Genomic DNA, 15,461 nt, shown 5'->3' with positions numbered 1-15,461 from the left:
GGGAAAGACATTATGCCTTTACTAACACCAGTGCCTTTGTGTTTCTGTCTTTGCAGTTATCCCAGCCATTTGTTTTTGTTGTTGTTGTTTTTTAAGCACAGGCTTCGTTGCTTAGAGACATTAGCAAGATCAGTGAAATGACCATTTTAAAAAGCTGTTTCAGGCTGCTCTGTGTGAAAATTGTCCTCATTCCCATTTATAATGATGTATCTGTGATATCTATAAAAATTTTTCATTGTATACATAGACTAGAGGCTCAGTGCATGAAATTTGGGCATGGGTAGGGTCCCTAGTGGCTGCTAGCCGGGGTCTCCCTTCCCCAGGCCGTCAACCAGGGGGGAGAGGCCACAGGCGGTTGCCCTCCCCACCCCCCCCCGTCAAACTCCCAGTTGAGCTCCCAGTCAAGGGGACAGTTTGCATATTAGACTTTTATTATATAGGTCTAGAGCCTGGTGCACAAAATTCATGCATGGAGGTGGGAGGGAGGTTGTCCCTCAGCCCAGCCTGCACCCTCTCGCAATCCAGGACCCCTTGGGTAGGGTCCCTAGGCCTATCGGGCTTTCCTTCCCCTGGCTGCCGGCAGCTGGCCATGCCCCCAACACTGCTTGCCATCTGTGCGGTGCTGCCTCTCTCCCCCTGTCACCGGTCACCTCCCTCTGTGGGCAACAGGCGTAGGGTGTGATTGTTTGGCTGGCCTGGGCCCACCCTCTGTGGGGTGATTGCTGGCCGCCCCTGCACACCCGCCACAGCATCGCTGGCTGGTGGCCTGGGCCTCCATTTGTGGCGTGATCGATCACGGGGCTCCTCGATGGATCACCCAGCAGAGGGAGGCCCCACCCACCTAGCCAGGGCTCCGTGATCGTGCAGCCCCCGCCCCCATTGATTGCCCTCGCACCAGCGCGTGTCATAGTGTGGTCGTCTGAAAGGTCATTCAGAGGGTCGTTCTGCCATTCGGTCGTTCTGTCGATTGGCATATTACACTTTTATTATTATAGATGGTAGAGCATACTTAACATTAAAAGTCTCAACTTATCGTGACTTTTTCTGCCTTTTCAAAATAGCTCAAGGAAGCTTAGGAGAATCCCACATAATTTTCTCAGATAGCTAAATCTCAGAATAGAGTGAGGTTTAGTTATGACAAGAATACAGCTTAATGCAGTGACTAATAGCCTCTCTTGGGCATTATTCAGATTTAGCTTTAAATCTAATTCAGTAATTCTGTTTGAAAAACAGATAAGACATAGGGCACACATATAAAAAATGGTCCGGGTCAGCTTCTTGTTGGCCTAGTAGTAACTCTTCAGAGAGCAAATGAATTTCTCAAGTTGCAGTGACTTTGACTTTTGCTAGTTAAGACTATTGACTACCTATCTGATTACATGTTCTAGTAGATTTCAGTGCACATTCTTCATGTAGTCGCCATCCTTAAAGAAAACATGCTTTTTGTATTATCAGCAAACTTGGAGTCCAGTTCAAGACCATGCTTCTGATAAGGTGAAAGGAACAGGGCTTAGCACTAAGTAAGTCCTTAGGAAATATTTAGTAGAGGAACAAATTCCGTGATTCCTCCCACCCACGTAAGCAAGATTCTAGGTATCTTTCATAGTTAGCAAGGAAGGATAATAGTGAAAATAATTCAGAAAATAGAGGCAGGTAGCTTATTAAACACTATGTGTTGTGTTTTTTAAAGCAGTCCATAATAAAATACCCTGTGTTATAATAGACCTGAATTACCATATTTAAATTGCACAGAAAATTATTCTCTTTAAGAATACTATTTAAATGTTGTGTCAGTGAATTTTTTGAAGTATTGGTTATACTTGTTGGAATATAGAGTGCTATGGAGCAAAGGTATACTATGTTATTTATAAATAAGTCGCTTTTTAAAAGTGACTGGTAACAGATAATTTATATTTACTAGTTAAAAATAAAGATAGGAATAAAAGCTTTGATCTTAAGATATTCTTCCATTGAATCTCCTTCCAAAAGTAGTTTTCCCCTTAGTTTGCTCTTTCACTTTTATTCATCTTCCCTCTTTTGGCTTTTTCCTGCCCTTTTGACTTTGGCAGTAACATAATGGTATCTTTGTACTTTTATGGTCTGTTGGGAGGAATAGTAGTCGATTGTTTTTTTGTTGGTTTTTTTCTCTCTAATAAACATGGTTCCTGCTTTGGGACCTACTGGGGAAATTTTGAAAGCTAAGTGAGAATCATTGCTAGCTAATAAACTTCTATGAGCTTTCACTCTTTTTACTTGAGTTCATATTTTTGACCGTTAAGCGTTTTCCAAGTCATGCTTTAACCAGATCTCTTATTTTATATGCTTTCTTCCTTAGTAGACTGGGTTAAGGTTACATTAGAAGAGCCAGATAACTGTGAACAGTGTAGATTTATAGTTAATTTTCTTGTGTATTTATTTACACTTTTCTTCCTGATAGTTTTGGAATAATGAGAAAATAATTTCCAGAATAGATATTCTTAAATTATGGTGAGAACGTTCTGAGAAAGAGCTAAATATTATAATTTTAAATAAATATTATCTTTTCTAAAAAGTATATAAAACTGCATTTTTTATTATATATTTAGTTACTATTGCCTTTGTAGGTAGTCTAAGGTTTGTATGTACCAAAGTTCCATAAGTAAAGGACGGTGTCTTCCTATTTTACTGCTGCATCCCAATGCCTAGAATGGTATCTAGCATGTAGATGCACAACAACTATTTGGGTGGATGTATGTACAGATAGATGAGCAAATGTCAAACTAACTTAAAGCCTAAGTTATTATGGGTTATGGTATTGAATGCACAGAATTTTTAGAATAAAATGCCATGTATGGTGGATTACATAATTCTAATTTGGTTTTTAAAGTAATTGTTGTGCCTGGTCTAGTCCAATCAGGAGTATTTTAATTTAAAAATAACTCTTTGACCTAGTACAGTGGTCGGCAAACTCATTAGTTAACAGAGCCAAATATCAACAGTACAACGATTGAAATTTCTTTTGAGAGCCAGATTTTTTAAACTTAAACTATATAGGTAGGTACATTGTTCTTAACTTAATTAGGGTCCTCCTTAGACTTAGGAAGAGCCACACTCAAGGGGCCAAAGAGCTGCATGTGACTTGCGAGCCGCAGTTTGCCGACCACGGACCTAGTAGAAGCTTTGAGAGATTAAACCAATATATCTCTGTGGGTTTTGATGGTTTTTTTCTTTCGGGTTTATTTAAGGCCTTCTGGTAAATGGTTAAATATGTAAAAAGTTTTAAGTAGGCTTACAATTTTATTCTATAATTTTCTCTGCAGTTTCTTCACTTTAATATTAATTAATGCTTATTTCTAGTTGAGCTGATAACATTCTTCTCCCAGATGTTGCAGAGCTTTTAACCTTCTCTGGTTAGAACTATTTTAGGAAGTAGCCTAGAAACAGAAACATGTGAAATTTTAAGAGTAATATTTCTTAAAGAGAGAGAGATTTTTTAAATTCAGAATCTCTAAAGTGAATTTTTCTATTATATTTAGTCATTCAATGTTTATTTTTAATCAGTAGATTTTAAATTAAATGCCAGCTATTGAAAAAAGAACTTTAAGTCAATTGAAGGATACACAGAGAAGTATTTTATATCAAGAAAAAAATCATGTAGACATGTTTTAATTTGTGATCTATTTGTAATCAATATTTCCTATAAAATTTATATCAAAAGGTAGGAATTAACTGAAATGTAAATATAAATATCCTCAAATCCACTTGGGGAGAGCTTTTCTGTGATTTATAGCCAGAAATAGTAGATATGATTATCTCAACATTTCTTGCTCTTTATTTAGTGCTTTGGCTTAAAAATGTATTAAAAATTTAAATCCAGAAATAAAATTCATCCCTCTAAATTCAGTTGATTTATAATTTTTTGTTGATTCCATTTGTGTTACATTGATCGTGTAATTTTATGTACAAGCCAACATTGTTTTTGTTGCTGTATGTAGTTGGTGCTGTGACTTGTTTGTGCTCATCTCTGTTCTGTAGGCAACTTGCCACTCCCTACTGAATAAAGCTACAGTAAAAGAAAAAAAGGAAAACAAAAAATCAGTAAGTTTGGAGAACTTTTTATTAGCTGTTTCTTTCAAAGCAAAACCAAAATCTTTTGCTGTTTGTTAAGAACATCTTCACTTCAGCCTATTTGACCTCCACTGTAAAATCATTCTACTAATTCTGGCACAAAATAGCTTTCATTTCAATTAACCCTGGAATTAAGTTACATTGAAACATTCTCTGTGTTCCTTTGGTTTGATTTATCCCAAAGGCATTTTGGGGGTATTTGTTACATTGGATATCTCTGGTTTAATTTTATTATTGTTATTTTTAAAAATCGTAAATGAATGCAAAAGAAACTTAATTTCAAGGCCTTAGGAAATGCTGACTCTCTTCATTCTTGCTTCTTATTTGAAGTGATGTGAGTGGTTTCTTTTTCTAGAAATGAAAGTATTTTTTAATTGATAGAAGTATATGGAGGGAAGGTATCACTTTCTAAATTTATCTAAAAAAATAAATAAATAAAAGTTGCTAAATTTTAATTTTTACTTTTGATATTTTTATCTAGACCATCCCAGCCAGAATTTAGATATTTGTGCTTAGATTATAAAAATCTTAAAAACCACTTTTACCTTAGAGAAAATCACTATTAAACTATTGGAACTGAGAACATACTACTTTGGAAATAAAGGAAAACTCATTGAGTCTATATTTGTAGAGAAATAGCTCATTTTGCAAACATGATATGAATATACTTCCTGCTACTATGAATTTGCCTAATTTAAAAGGAAGAAAATTAGGGTAATCAAGATTATTTTCTTCCCATGAGTGAAATTTATCCAAAATACAACATGCGTTCATTTAAAATTTGCCATTATCTGTCAGCATGACTTATCCAGCAGGCACTATATTTGTACATATAATCTAATAATTCTAGAGAAATAGGTAAAGGAAACCTTTAGGTAGTTAGCTTAAAAAGGTATAATTTAGAGTGTATATCTGGTTTCATCTTTCATTCTGTGTTTAAGCTTTCCATATAATAATAAATTTCTGTTTTAAATTCAGAACTAAATTAAAATTTGGAAACATATGCTTTCATATCCATTTAGTATTCACTTTATGTTAAGTAAATTTGACCAGCTGTGAGAAAATGAATTGGGTTGGATGGCTATCTTGCTTAATAAAAACATTTCTTTCTAATGCTTCCGCCTTCTAATTCTCAGCATACATGGGCTTAACATAATATACACCATCATTGTTGAAATTAATTTGCTGTTTCTAACACTCTTGTTTAGTGTTTTACTAATGCCATTGTGTAGTGTATCACATAAATTAAAATTCAGGCTTTCTGTGTTTCTATCTAGAGCATGTTTTTTAGCCTTCCTAACATTGCTTTATTTATTAAGATTTGTCTAAAATTGTTTCTTGAAAGGTGTGTTGTTTTTTTCCTACTAGTGTTATTTTCAGATTTTTTTGTTTAAGTGTCTTGAGTGACACCAATTTTGGATTATGTTTCTCAGCACAGGTGATATGAGGTCCTCATGGAAACAAAGGGGATATAATTGGTAATTTGAGATATTTTAGAACATGTTCCAAAGTATGAAGACAGTATAGTCAATATAAATTTAAAATGTTGATTTATGGAGTTATGGCTTAACAGACTCTAATGATCTTTTAAAAGCAAGCTTTCTTTTGGGGTATGTTTTTCATGGATGGGAATATGTAAAATATATAGAGAAGATTCTGGTTTCTGCCATGTAGCTGTATAGTAGTGTTATAGGAAATTCTGTTTCTTATACTCAAATATATAATGTATAATTGAGAAGTTAATTGCCTCCCTAACTCAGGTAATTAAATATGTAGAGGTAACAATCCTCTTCCTGATATATAGTTTATGACTGCATTTATTTGTAACATGTAGTTCAGTTTTCATTAAGGGGGAAAAGTCGACATTTGATTGAGAACTGTTCCAGCATACAGGCTGGCCCAAATTTGACCTTTATGCAGAATATCTTTTGGATCCAAATTAGATTTTTACAGATTAAGAAAACAAATGAGTATATGTATATTATGAGGTAAAACTACATTGGTGTTAATTAGTGGTGAAAGAAAGAAATATGTATTGATACTGATATTTTAACAGGTTTTAGTTTTAAAATCTAGTGATACTATCATCAGTGAGAAACATAATTAGATGATACATGAAATAATGTGTGTTTCTGATGTGTGGATTCTTTGAGTTTTGAAATGAATTATTTTTGGAGATGTAGAAGATAATGAATGTGTAGTACTTTTGTATATTCTCCTTTTGGGAAGTAATTTACTCAAATTTTCATTAAATTCTGAGACTGAGTAGTATTAAGTATAAATCAGGTATAAATGTGAGTCATATGTTAAAACTTCTTTGTCCTAGAGCAGTGGTCGGCAAACTCATTAGTCAACAGAGCCAAATATCAACAGTACAACGATTGAAAATCTTTTGAGATCCAAATTTTTTAAACGTAAACTATATAGGTAGGTACATTGTTATTAACTTAACTAGGGTACTCCTAAGGCTCAGGAAGAGCCACACTCAAGGGGCCAAAGAACTGCATGTGGCTTGTGAGCCGCAATTGCTGACCACGGTCCTAGAGAAAACCAGTAAATAGCTACTTTCAAAATGTATTTAAAAAGAACTCTCCATGTGCATGTAAGTTATTGATTTTGTAAAGACACTTTCATAGCAGGTTAGTATTTTATAAATTAACTGGTTCTCTGGAAACCAAACTATATCTTTTAGCTTTAAAAAACCATTTCAGGATTGATTTTAATTGATTAAATGTAATATATATTGATTTTAAAATAACAACAACCTACTTGAAGTTGAATGTAAAGCAGTTTTTAATCCTCTTCTTGCTAACTCACTCCTTAAAGGCTTTAAAATTTTGTAGGTTTGTTGACATGTTTCTTCTGTTTTAAAATTAAATTTGGAGGGTTCTAACAGAACCTCTCAGTAGCTGTGGTGGTCTGTGTATACTCTGAAACGGTGTGGAGAAGTTTGTCTGTGTTTAGGTATATGTTCATTTTTTCCTGTTCTTATTCTTTCAATGGTTAAACACTGTACTAGAGTGTGAAAGCACTTGAATATTCTTCTTCTACTTCTAAAACTGTATTTCAGCTAAAAATAACTCTAAAACATTATTTCGGTTTGAAAGCCATTCTACTAAGGCTATTGTTATATTTAGCTGCTTTCACCAGTTTCCCCTTATTTAAGTGTAAGGTTCTTCATGCAATGTCACTCCAAGTACTCTAACACAAGAAAAGCTTTCTAAGATACATAGCATAAATGAAGGAGAGAATTCATTATAACTCACCTCTTAAAAAAGATTTTCTTTGGCTTAAAATATTATTTTCTATTTTTAGTAATTCCTGATCAGATATAATAGAAAAGTATTTTGAGATTTTAGGCAGTGAGTAAAAACACATTTAAAATGTATACCACCGAAGCACTAAAGGGAGTAGAATGAAATGAAATCGTCCTTATTCTTTCCAGAGTTAATCTGGATTCAGTGAGCCATGTGAATTCATGAGAAGATGTATTACTTCATTGAGGCATTGTGAAGAACATCAGAGTTATGGGAGATTCCGCACATAAATCCCTTTTCTCATTTCCCCCAGTATCCTTTGAAATGCAGCTTCGTCCCTGGAATCCCAGAATGCTGAATGGAATGATGTGGCTTTGCCATTATAGTGGCTTTGCTTTAAGCAGCAGCTAGCCATACTAAGCAAGAAAGGTTGCATCTGTAAAAAAAATGTAAATTTCCAATTATTGGAGCTGAGTCAGTTTTATAAACTTTCCAAATCTAATCTGTTACTCTACCTTCAAAGTAGAATGTTTATAAAGAGAAAATAAATTCATTTAAAATATTGGGCTCACATTGCTTTCCAGTGTGGCCAACCATTTCTTGAACCCTTAACTTTATATATATATATTTTTTTGACAGAATTATAAATTGAGGTACACGTAGGGGTTCTCTTTTCTGCTGGTGGGATTCTTCTTTATGTCCCAAGAATTCCCATTCTTCCATAGTTTAAATAATAGATAGGTCCTTCTATTGTAAAGCATTCTGATGAAGAAAGGAACTGGCAGTAATGTTACTTGTAAGTAAGTTTTTTCTCTCGATAGGAATCTAAGAAAATTAAGTTTTGTTTTGTACATGGAAAGCATTTTGCTCAAGAAATTTAATTATACCTGGTACACAACAAAACGTAAGTATTTACTATTAGGTATTAGATGTTTAAGGGGTGTGCTGTTGAAAACTTAGCCATGTCTTAAGAGTTGACCATACTATCATGTCTTACTAATCTTGGTGAAAATTTGGTCTGCTTTTGTTACTCTTCAAACCTGCATTATAAACAAAAAAATTAAGGCCTTCTTTTCAGGTCTCTTCTACGCAACTCACTTATGAGATTTTTCTTTTTTGTCTTAGATATCTTTATTATGTTTTAAAATGAAGGCAAGAATTAAGGATGAGCTTTACTTACTGATGTTTTGGGAATAGGAAAAAATAGAAATGTGTTGTTCATAAGGAAATTAGAGCTTTTGTTTAAAGTTTGACCTTTGAGTTCTTTCTTCCCATTTCCTTGTTTTAATTCAAACCACATATTCAATTCTCAACTCCTTGTTTTTAGGTGGTTAGCCAACGTTTCCCTCAGAACAGCATCGGTGCAGTAGGAAGTGCCATGTTCCTCAGATTTATCAATCCTGCCATTGTCTCACCATATGAAGCAGGCATTTTAGATAAAAAGCCACCACCTAGAATCGAAAGGGGCTTGAAGTTAATGTCAAAGGTGAAGAATTATTTTGATAATCTGTTTTAAATTTCTCTTTCAACTAAAATTTTAGAGTTTCATATTCACTGTGCTTCCTCTTGAGTTTATGTTCGAAACACCCTATGGTTTTCATTTCTTTGCTTTTTTTTATTTTTGTCTATATTATAAAGGAATTCATTAGACTGGTACCTGGGTATTATTATCAATTGGATAATTGGTCATATTGGAAATTCTGAAATGGAGACCAAAATGTGTACTGTATGTTTTTTTTGTTAAAAAATACATTAAAATTTTTAATATTCATTTTTATGTATGTAAATATTTGCGTGCATGTATAATAATTATATTTGGGGAAGAATAGGAACAACTAGTATTTATAGAATGAGGAATAATTGATTTTTAACCACCAGTAGAAATTATATCAATGACAAAATTCATGTTTTTTAATGAACATACAAATGTGTAGACTTCATTCAGTAAATAATCTGACTCTTCATTATGTTGTTTCATTGTCTAGATACTTCAGAGTATCGCCAATCATGTTCTCTTCACAAAAGAAGAGCATATGCGGCCTTTTAATGATTTTGTGAAAAGCAACTTTGATGCAGCACGAAGGTAAGCAGCCTGCTATTTAGCTGATTCTGTTTGAGTCAAATATTTTCAGTTTCACGTCAGTCCGTATATTTGTGTAGGGTTTTTTCTTTTCCCTCTGTAGGTCCAGAACATAGTTAATCTTATTTTGCTATAAAAGACAGCGATGAAGTAAATCCATATTCTTTATAATTTGGTAGTGATTTCTGTGTTTCAAAACCTGAACGGATTTTTGAAATATTACTAAAATAAAAGATTTAAGGGTACTATATTATGGAGCAGAGGAAGAAGGAAAAGATTCCTTTTAGTAAAAACACACACACACACACACACACACACACACACACAAAAACAACTGAAACCAAAATGGTTCATATAGATAATGCATAACTGTAAAGTCACAATTTTTTGATGTTAGAATATTTTTGATACTTCAACTTGGAAGTGTATCTGAACTAAAACATTACTCTTTCAACCAAATAATGCAGATGTATACAATTTTATTCATAAGTAACTGAACAACTGTTGAACGTTTATGATTTTAGAAAACATGAGGTCTTTTAGAATTCCGTAACTAAATAGTTGCTTTCTGTTTATCTCTGAGTTGTTGTTTTATCTGAAACTAGGGATTATATTTTATTTGCCTGTCTGAGTTGATTTTAGAGAAACAAATGAGATAGTTTATGAGAAAAGGCTTTATAAATGCAAGTTAATGTCCAGAATTCTACCTTTCCTGCAACTCTAGTTATCTGATGCACAGTTTAAGCTCGACTGTGCAACTCTCTTCCAATTTTTCCATTATACTTTATACCAACTTCTTTCTAATTGGAGTTTAAAAGGTATGTTGTTTGACTGCAAACTATATTGGGGAAAAAGTGAAGGTCAGTCTAGGATTCATAGTCTAGCTAGCAGATTGTTCATAGAAAGTTAAGAGCCAAGGCCCTGAGCCTGGCTGTGGCCTAACAGGTGATATGATTTGGGAGAGGTCTTTTGTCTTATCTGGGCCTCCATTTCCTTATGTGTAAGCTACTGGCTTCTCTCCAAAGCCTCATCCATCTAAGCTTTGTTTTTGTCTGACTTCAGAGCCTACTGTGAAGCTGGAGGCAGGGATCAGAAAGAGAAAACCAAATTTTTCATTGTCCCTTTTCTCATGTAATGACAGTCACATGTGAATAAGCCCTCAGGATTTGTAATCTCAGTTACTTCATAAAGTTGCTTTATATAAATTTAATTCAGATATAGATATGAGTGTATCTGGTTTTTAAAATTCTAATGATTTTGTATTTTTGAAGGTTTTTCCTTGATATAGCATCCGATTGCCCTACAAGTGACGCAGTAAATCATAGTCTTTCCTTCATCAGTGATGGCAATGTGCTTGCTTTACATCGCCTACTCTGGAACAATCAAGAGAAAATTGGCCAGTATCTTTCCAGCAACAGGTAAGATTTCCCAATCATGGGCATATTGAAAATTCTATTTAAGTCTATAGTATATTTAAATTTATATTAATAAAATTATTGGTCATGAATAATACTTTTTACTTTGCATCATCTTAGAATTAGAATTGTGGTTTGGAAAAAAGAAATGTAGACACTTTCTAAAAATATCTAGGCAAAAGAGTAAGTCATGTTAAATGATCAACAAGCTACAGAGGTTTTTTTAAAAAAATGTTAAGCTAAAAAACAACAAATTTTAGCCCTTTGGGTTTTGTGGTTTGCAAACTATCACACATAATGTGCTTTGAGACAGAAGTTTAAATTTACTAGAAGATCAGTGAGTATTAGTATCTGAGGAGCAGATACAAAAGAATTACAAAACATACTACAACAGAAATCCATGTCTACACTTAGCTTTAACACTCATTTTGCTGTATTACTTTAGATCTTTATATTTTATTTCTTGGGGGAAAAGATATTTCTTTCTATATAACTGACAAAATAAAGAAATGATAGGTACATATGTCATAAATATAAAAATTTTTATGTGTTTTCAAATTTTATAGAAACATTGAATATAGTCTCTTCACACAATATTCTATTTGATGTGTCTTATTTAACTTATGTTAATATTTCATTGACTGACTACATCAATTTATTTTTTGCATTTCCTAGTTGATGGATACTTAAGTTTGTTTCATGTTTTTCACTATTTTAAATAGTGTTGTAATAAAGAATTCCATACTTGTTTCCTGTGTATTATCTAGATGTATAATTGCAGCATTCTGGGGTATACAGTCTCACCACATTGCTGATTTCAAAGTGTACATGCTAATCCACACTTTTGCCAGCACTGTATGAGAGTACCTCTTTATACACATTCTCACCAATGTTTGGTATTAGCAGATTTCATTATTTTTTATACCAGTTTGATGTTTGTGAAATAGTATCTTATTATTCTTATATAGTTTTAAGTATTTAATAGTTATTGAAAATCCATATTTACCCTGGTTAAGCAGAAATAAATATTAGGGATAACATGGATTATTTTTATCCTGAGAAAAAGTGGATCAGAAGGTTACTTTTACTTACTAATTGCCCACTTAATGGTAATAGATTAAGAATACTAGAAAAATAAGAATTGTTTATGTAAATTTTATAGTTTGGGAGTGGTTCTATTTCTAAGAGGTCTCAGGGTATAACTTATAACCCCTGACATCTTTTTGGTGCTATTCACAAATCAGTAGAAACCCCCAGCTGACAGTGGAAGAAAAGGCAATGAATGACATTCTAAAGAAATATGTACTGCTAAATGTGAACTGCTCCATTTTTCTAAGCAGTTTGTTATATCTAGGGATCACAAAGCTGTTGGAAGACGACCTTTTGATAAGATGGCAACGCTTCTTGCATACCTGGGTCCTCCAGAGCACAAACCTGTGGCAGATACACACTGGTCCAGCCTTAATCTTACCAGTTCCAAGTTTGAGGAATTTATGACTAGGTAAAGTATCACCTTGATTGCTTTCTTTTTGGTTGAGGTGCAAGGTTTACTACTAGGCCAGCTGTTCGATATGCTTATATTTTTGATAGAGAATTATCAGGAAAGATGTACCCAATAACTACATTTCCATGTTTTGGGATTTAACTTTTTTCTTACCTTTTATATTGTTGAAATATGCTTCGTTTTGATTTTCTTATAAAAATAATAGTATCCTTTTGCATAGTACTTTGTCATGTTGCTTTGAGGTGTTGTGCATTAATACTTATAAAAGAGTGTGGATAACATTATTTTCATATTATAGTTAAAGAAAATACAATAATATTGTAGTAACTATTTATGGGGTCAGGTGGGTACTTGAAATATTTGGGGAACCACTTTGTAAAGTATATGATTATCTACTCACTATGCTATACACCTGAAACTAAGATAGAATAATATTGAATGTAACTGTAATTGAAATATTAAAAAAATATATATAGCTCAAAATGAACAACTAGTTTGCCCAAGATTCCACATCTAATTCTTAGATGCTTTGGTTCTAAGTGCTGAATTCTTTATACCACACTGCAACATTTTTCAGAACCCTCCTAAAAGTTAATGGTATTTAAATTGAGGCTCAGAAAATTAGTATACTTCAATATTGCTATAAGATTTTACATATAATGTGCCTTGCATTGTAAGTGTCTGTTACTAATTATATTACATACACAGTAATTCTCCCTTGTCCACAGTTTAGCTTTCCATAGTTTCAGTTACTTATGGTCAAATGTAGTCTGAGAGCACTAAATGAAAAATTCCTGAAATAAATAATTCCTAAGTTTTAAATGATGCGTTGTTCTGAGGAGTGGGATGAAATCTCATGCTGTCCCGCTCTGTCTTTCCTGGGATGTGCATCATCCCTTTGTGTAGTATGTCCGCGCTGTATATCTGCCTACCTGCAGGTCACTTAGTAGCTGTCGTGGTCATCAGATAAACTATGCAGTGCTCATAGTCAAGTACCTTTATTTTACTTAATAATGAACACAAAGGCATTCACATGGGTTTTATTACAATATGTCATCATAACTGTTCTATTTTATTATTACTTATTGTTGTTTTCCTCATACTGTGCCTGATTTATAAACAACTTTATTATAGGTGTGTGTGTATAGGAAGAAACAATAATATATATATAGGGTTTGGTACTATTTGTGTTTTCAGGCATCCACTGAGGGTCTTGGAATGTGGGGGAGTTACTGTAGGTCATAATTCTTTCTGTACACATAACTTCAATTCTTTGATATTGTTGAAAAATGTATGAATTCATAACAATCTCCTTTCTAGCTTAATGTTTATGTTTAGCTCTGTTATATTGTTCTCAGTGTAACAAATATTTATTTCTATTAATTAAAATGAATATTTTCCACACAAAGCTTTCATATTGCCTTATTGAAAATTACATAATGCGAAAATATAAACCTATTTTTTTATTCAGTATTTCTTAGGATGTCCTAGCTATTTGTCTAAGGAAATGTCATTACTCCTTTTACCTAAGACCCAACCTTCCATTACAAACAATCTTCTGTGCTTTTGATGACTAAATGATTTAATATGTGTAAGATACTTAGAACAGTGTCTGATATACTATATATAAAATACTTTAATAAATGTTAGTTATTATTGCTCTCTTCTAAGCTCCCATTAATGCTCTTTAAGACCCATTTTTCTGCCGAAACCGGTTTGGCTCAGTGGATAGAGCGTCGGCCTGCGGACTGAAAGGTCCCAGGTTCGATTCCGGTCAAGGGCATGTACCTGGGTTGCGGGCACATCCCCAGTGGGGAGTGTGCAGGAGGCAGCTAATCGATGTTTCTCTCTCATCGATGTTTCTGACTCTCTATCTCTCTCCCTTCCAATCTGTAAAAAATCAATAAAATATATTTAAAAAAAAAAAAAAGACCCATTTTTCTTTTTTTTAAATGAGGGTAGCTTTATAATTTTCTCAACTATAAACATAAAAATTATTAAATTATTTAAAACAAATCTAAAGAAAAATGTTAAAAATTTTTGTTGCTTTGCCTTTTAGAGATAATTCAGTTAACATTTGGCAAATACAGTGGGGCCTTGACTTACGAGTTTAATTCATTCCAAGACCGAGCTCGTTAAGGAGCTTGTTAAGGAGCTTGTTAACTCAAATTACTTTATCAACTCAATGCAAAAAATCAACTGAGAGACAGCTGGTATCTCAAAAAACTCATTAGTCGGGACACTCGTAAATCAAGGCCCCACTGTAGTCTCCCAGTCATTTATACACATGTGTATCTATTGCCCTTACCAAATGATATCTAGGTTGTTTCCATTAATATTAAACAAATGTTAACCTGGTACCAGCAACATTGTGGAATGAGATAATATAACTTACCCTCTCTCTCATGCCCCAGATACAAGACACATAGAAATATTAGGTAAAAGAAAATATATTTTTAAAATAAAATAATTTTTATTATTATTTTATTTTCTGGAAGATAATTTCTGAGCAAATGAACTAGCATCCAGTCAGGGCAGAAACATAAAGAAATGGAAAATATGAAAGACGTTAACAGAGGTTAGGTGATAGGATAGGAAGGTCCAATGTGCCTAGTTGGTGTTTCAGAAATAGAGCTTAGAGAGAATAGTGAAGAGGTGATATTTGAAGAGACAACAGATGAGAATTTTCCAAGGTTAGTGAATGACATAAATTGCAGGTTAAAGACACACACTGAGTGTTCAGTAGAATAAATAAAAAATAAATCATGATTTTTTCAGAAATAAATCCACATGGGAATTTAATATATGATAAAAGTGGTATTCAGAATCAGGCAGATTAGAATGGACTGTTAATAAATGGTGGTGATACAACTGAGTAACTATCTGGAAAAAGATGCGCAATACCAGTCGTGAGAATCAACTCCCATGAGGAAGAAAATATGGGCAAAGGAAGGCCTTTCTCACTCATTCAAAATCAATAAACCAGAAAAGAGTTGATAAACTGAACTCTTAAAAATCAATAAATGAATACTCAAAAGCTTCTTTCTGGAAAAAAAAATACCATGATTGAAAACAATTGTATGGTAAATGTCCTTGTC

General features: G+C 33.3%; 1 protein-coding gene across 1 annotated transcript in view; it reads left to right on the top strand.

Moving 5' to 3' along the window:
- Positions 1-15,461, top strand: part of NF1 (neurofibromin 1) — a 187,721-nt gene that overhangs the window by 83,148 nt on the left and 89,112 nt on the right. Inside the window, exons 33-37 of the mRNA XM_015564136.1 lie at positions 4,015-4,077; positions 8,692-8,850; positions 9,350-9,447; positions 10,716-10,862; positions 12,214-12,360. Coding sequence (XP_015419622.1) covers positions 4,015-4,077; positions 8,692-8,850; positions 9,350-9,447; positions 10,716-10,862; positions 12,214-12,360 — 614 coding nt within the window. The remainder of the gene's footprint in view (positions 1-4,014; positions 4,078-8,691; positions 8,851-9,349; positions 9,448-10,715; positions 10,863-12,213; positions 12,361-15,461) is intronic.

This window comes from Myotis davidii, unplaced genomic scaffold (assembly GCF_000327345.1).
Source record: "Myotis davidii unplaced genomic scaffold, ASM32734v1 scaffold699, whole genome shotgun sequence".
NCBI lineage: Eukaryota > Metazoa > Chordata > Mammalia > Chiroptera > Vespertilionidae > Myotis > Myotis davidii.
This window is presented reverse-complemented; position numbering and strand designations above follow the sequence as displayed.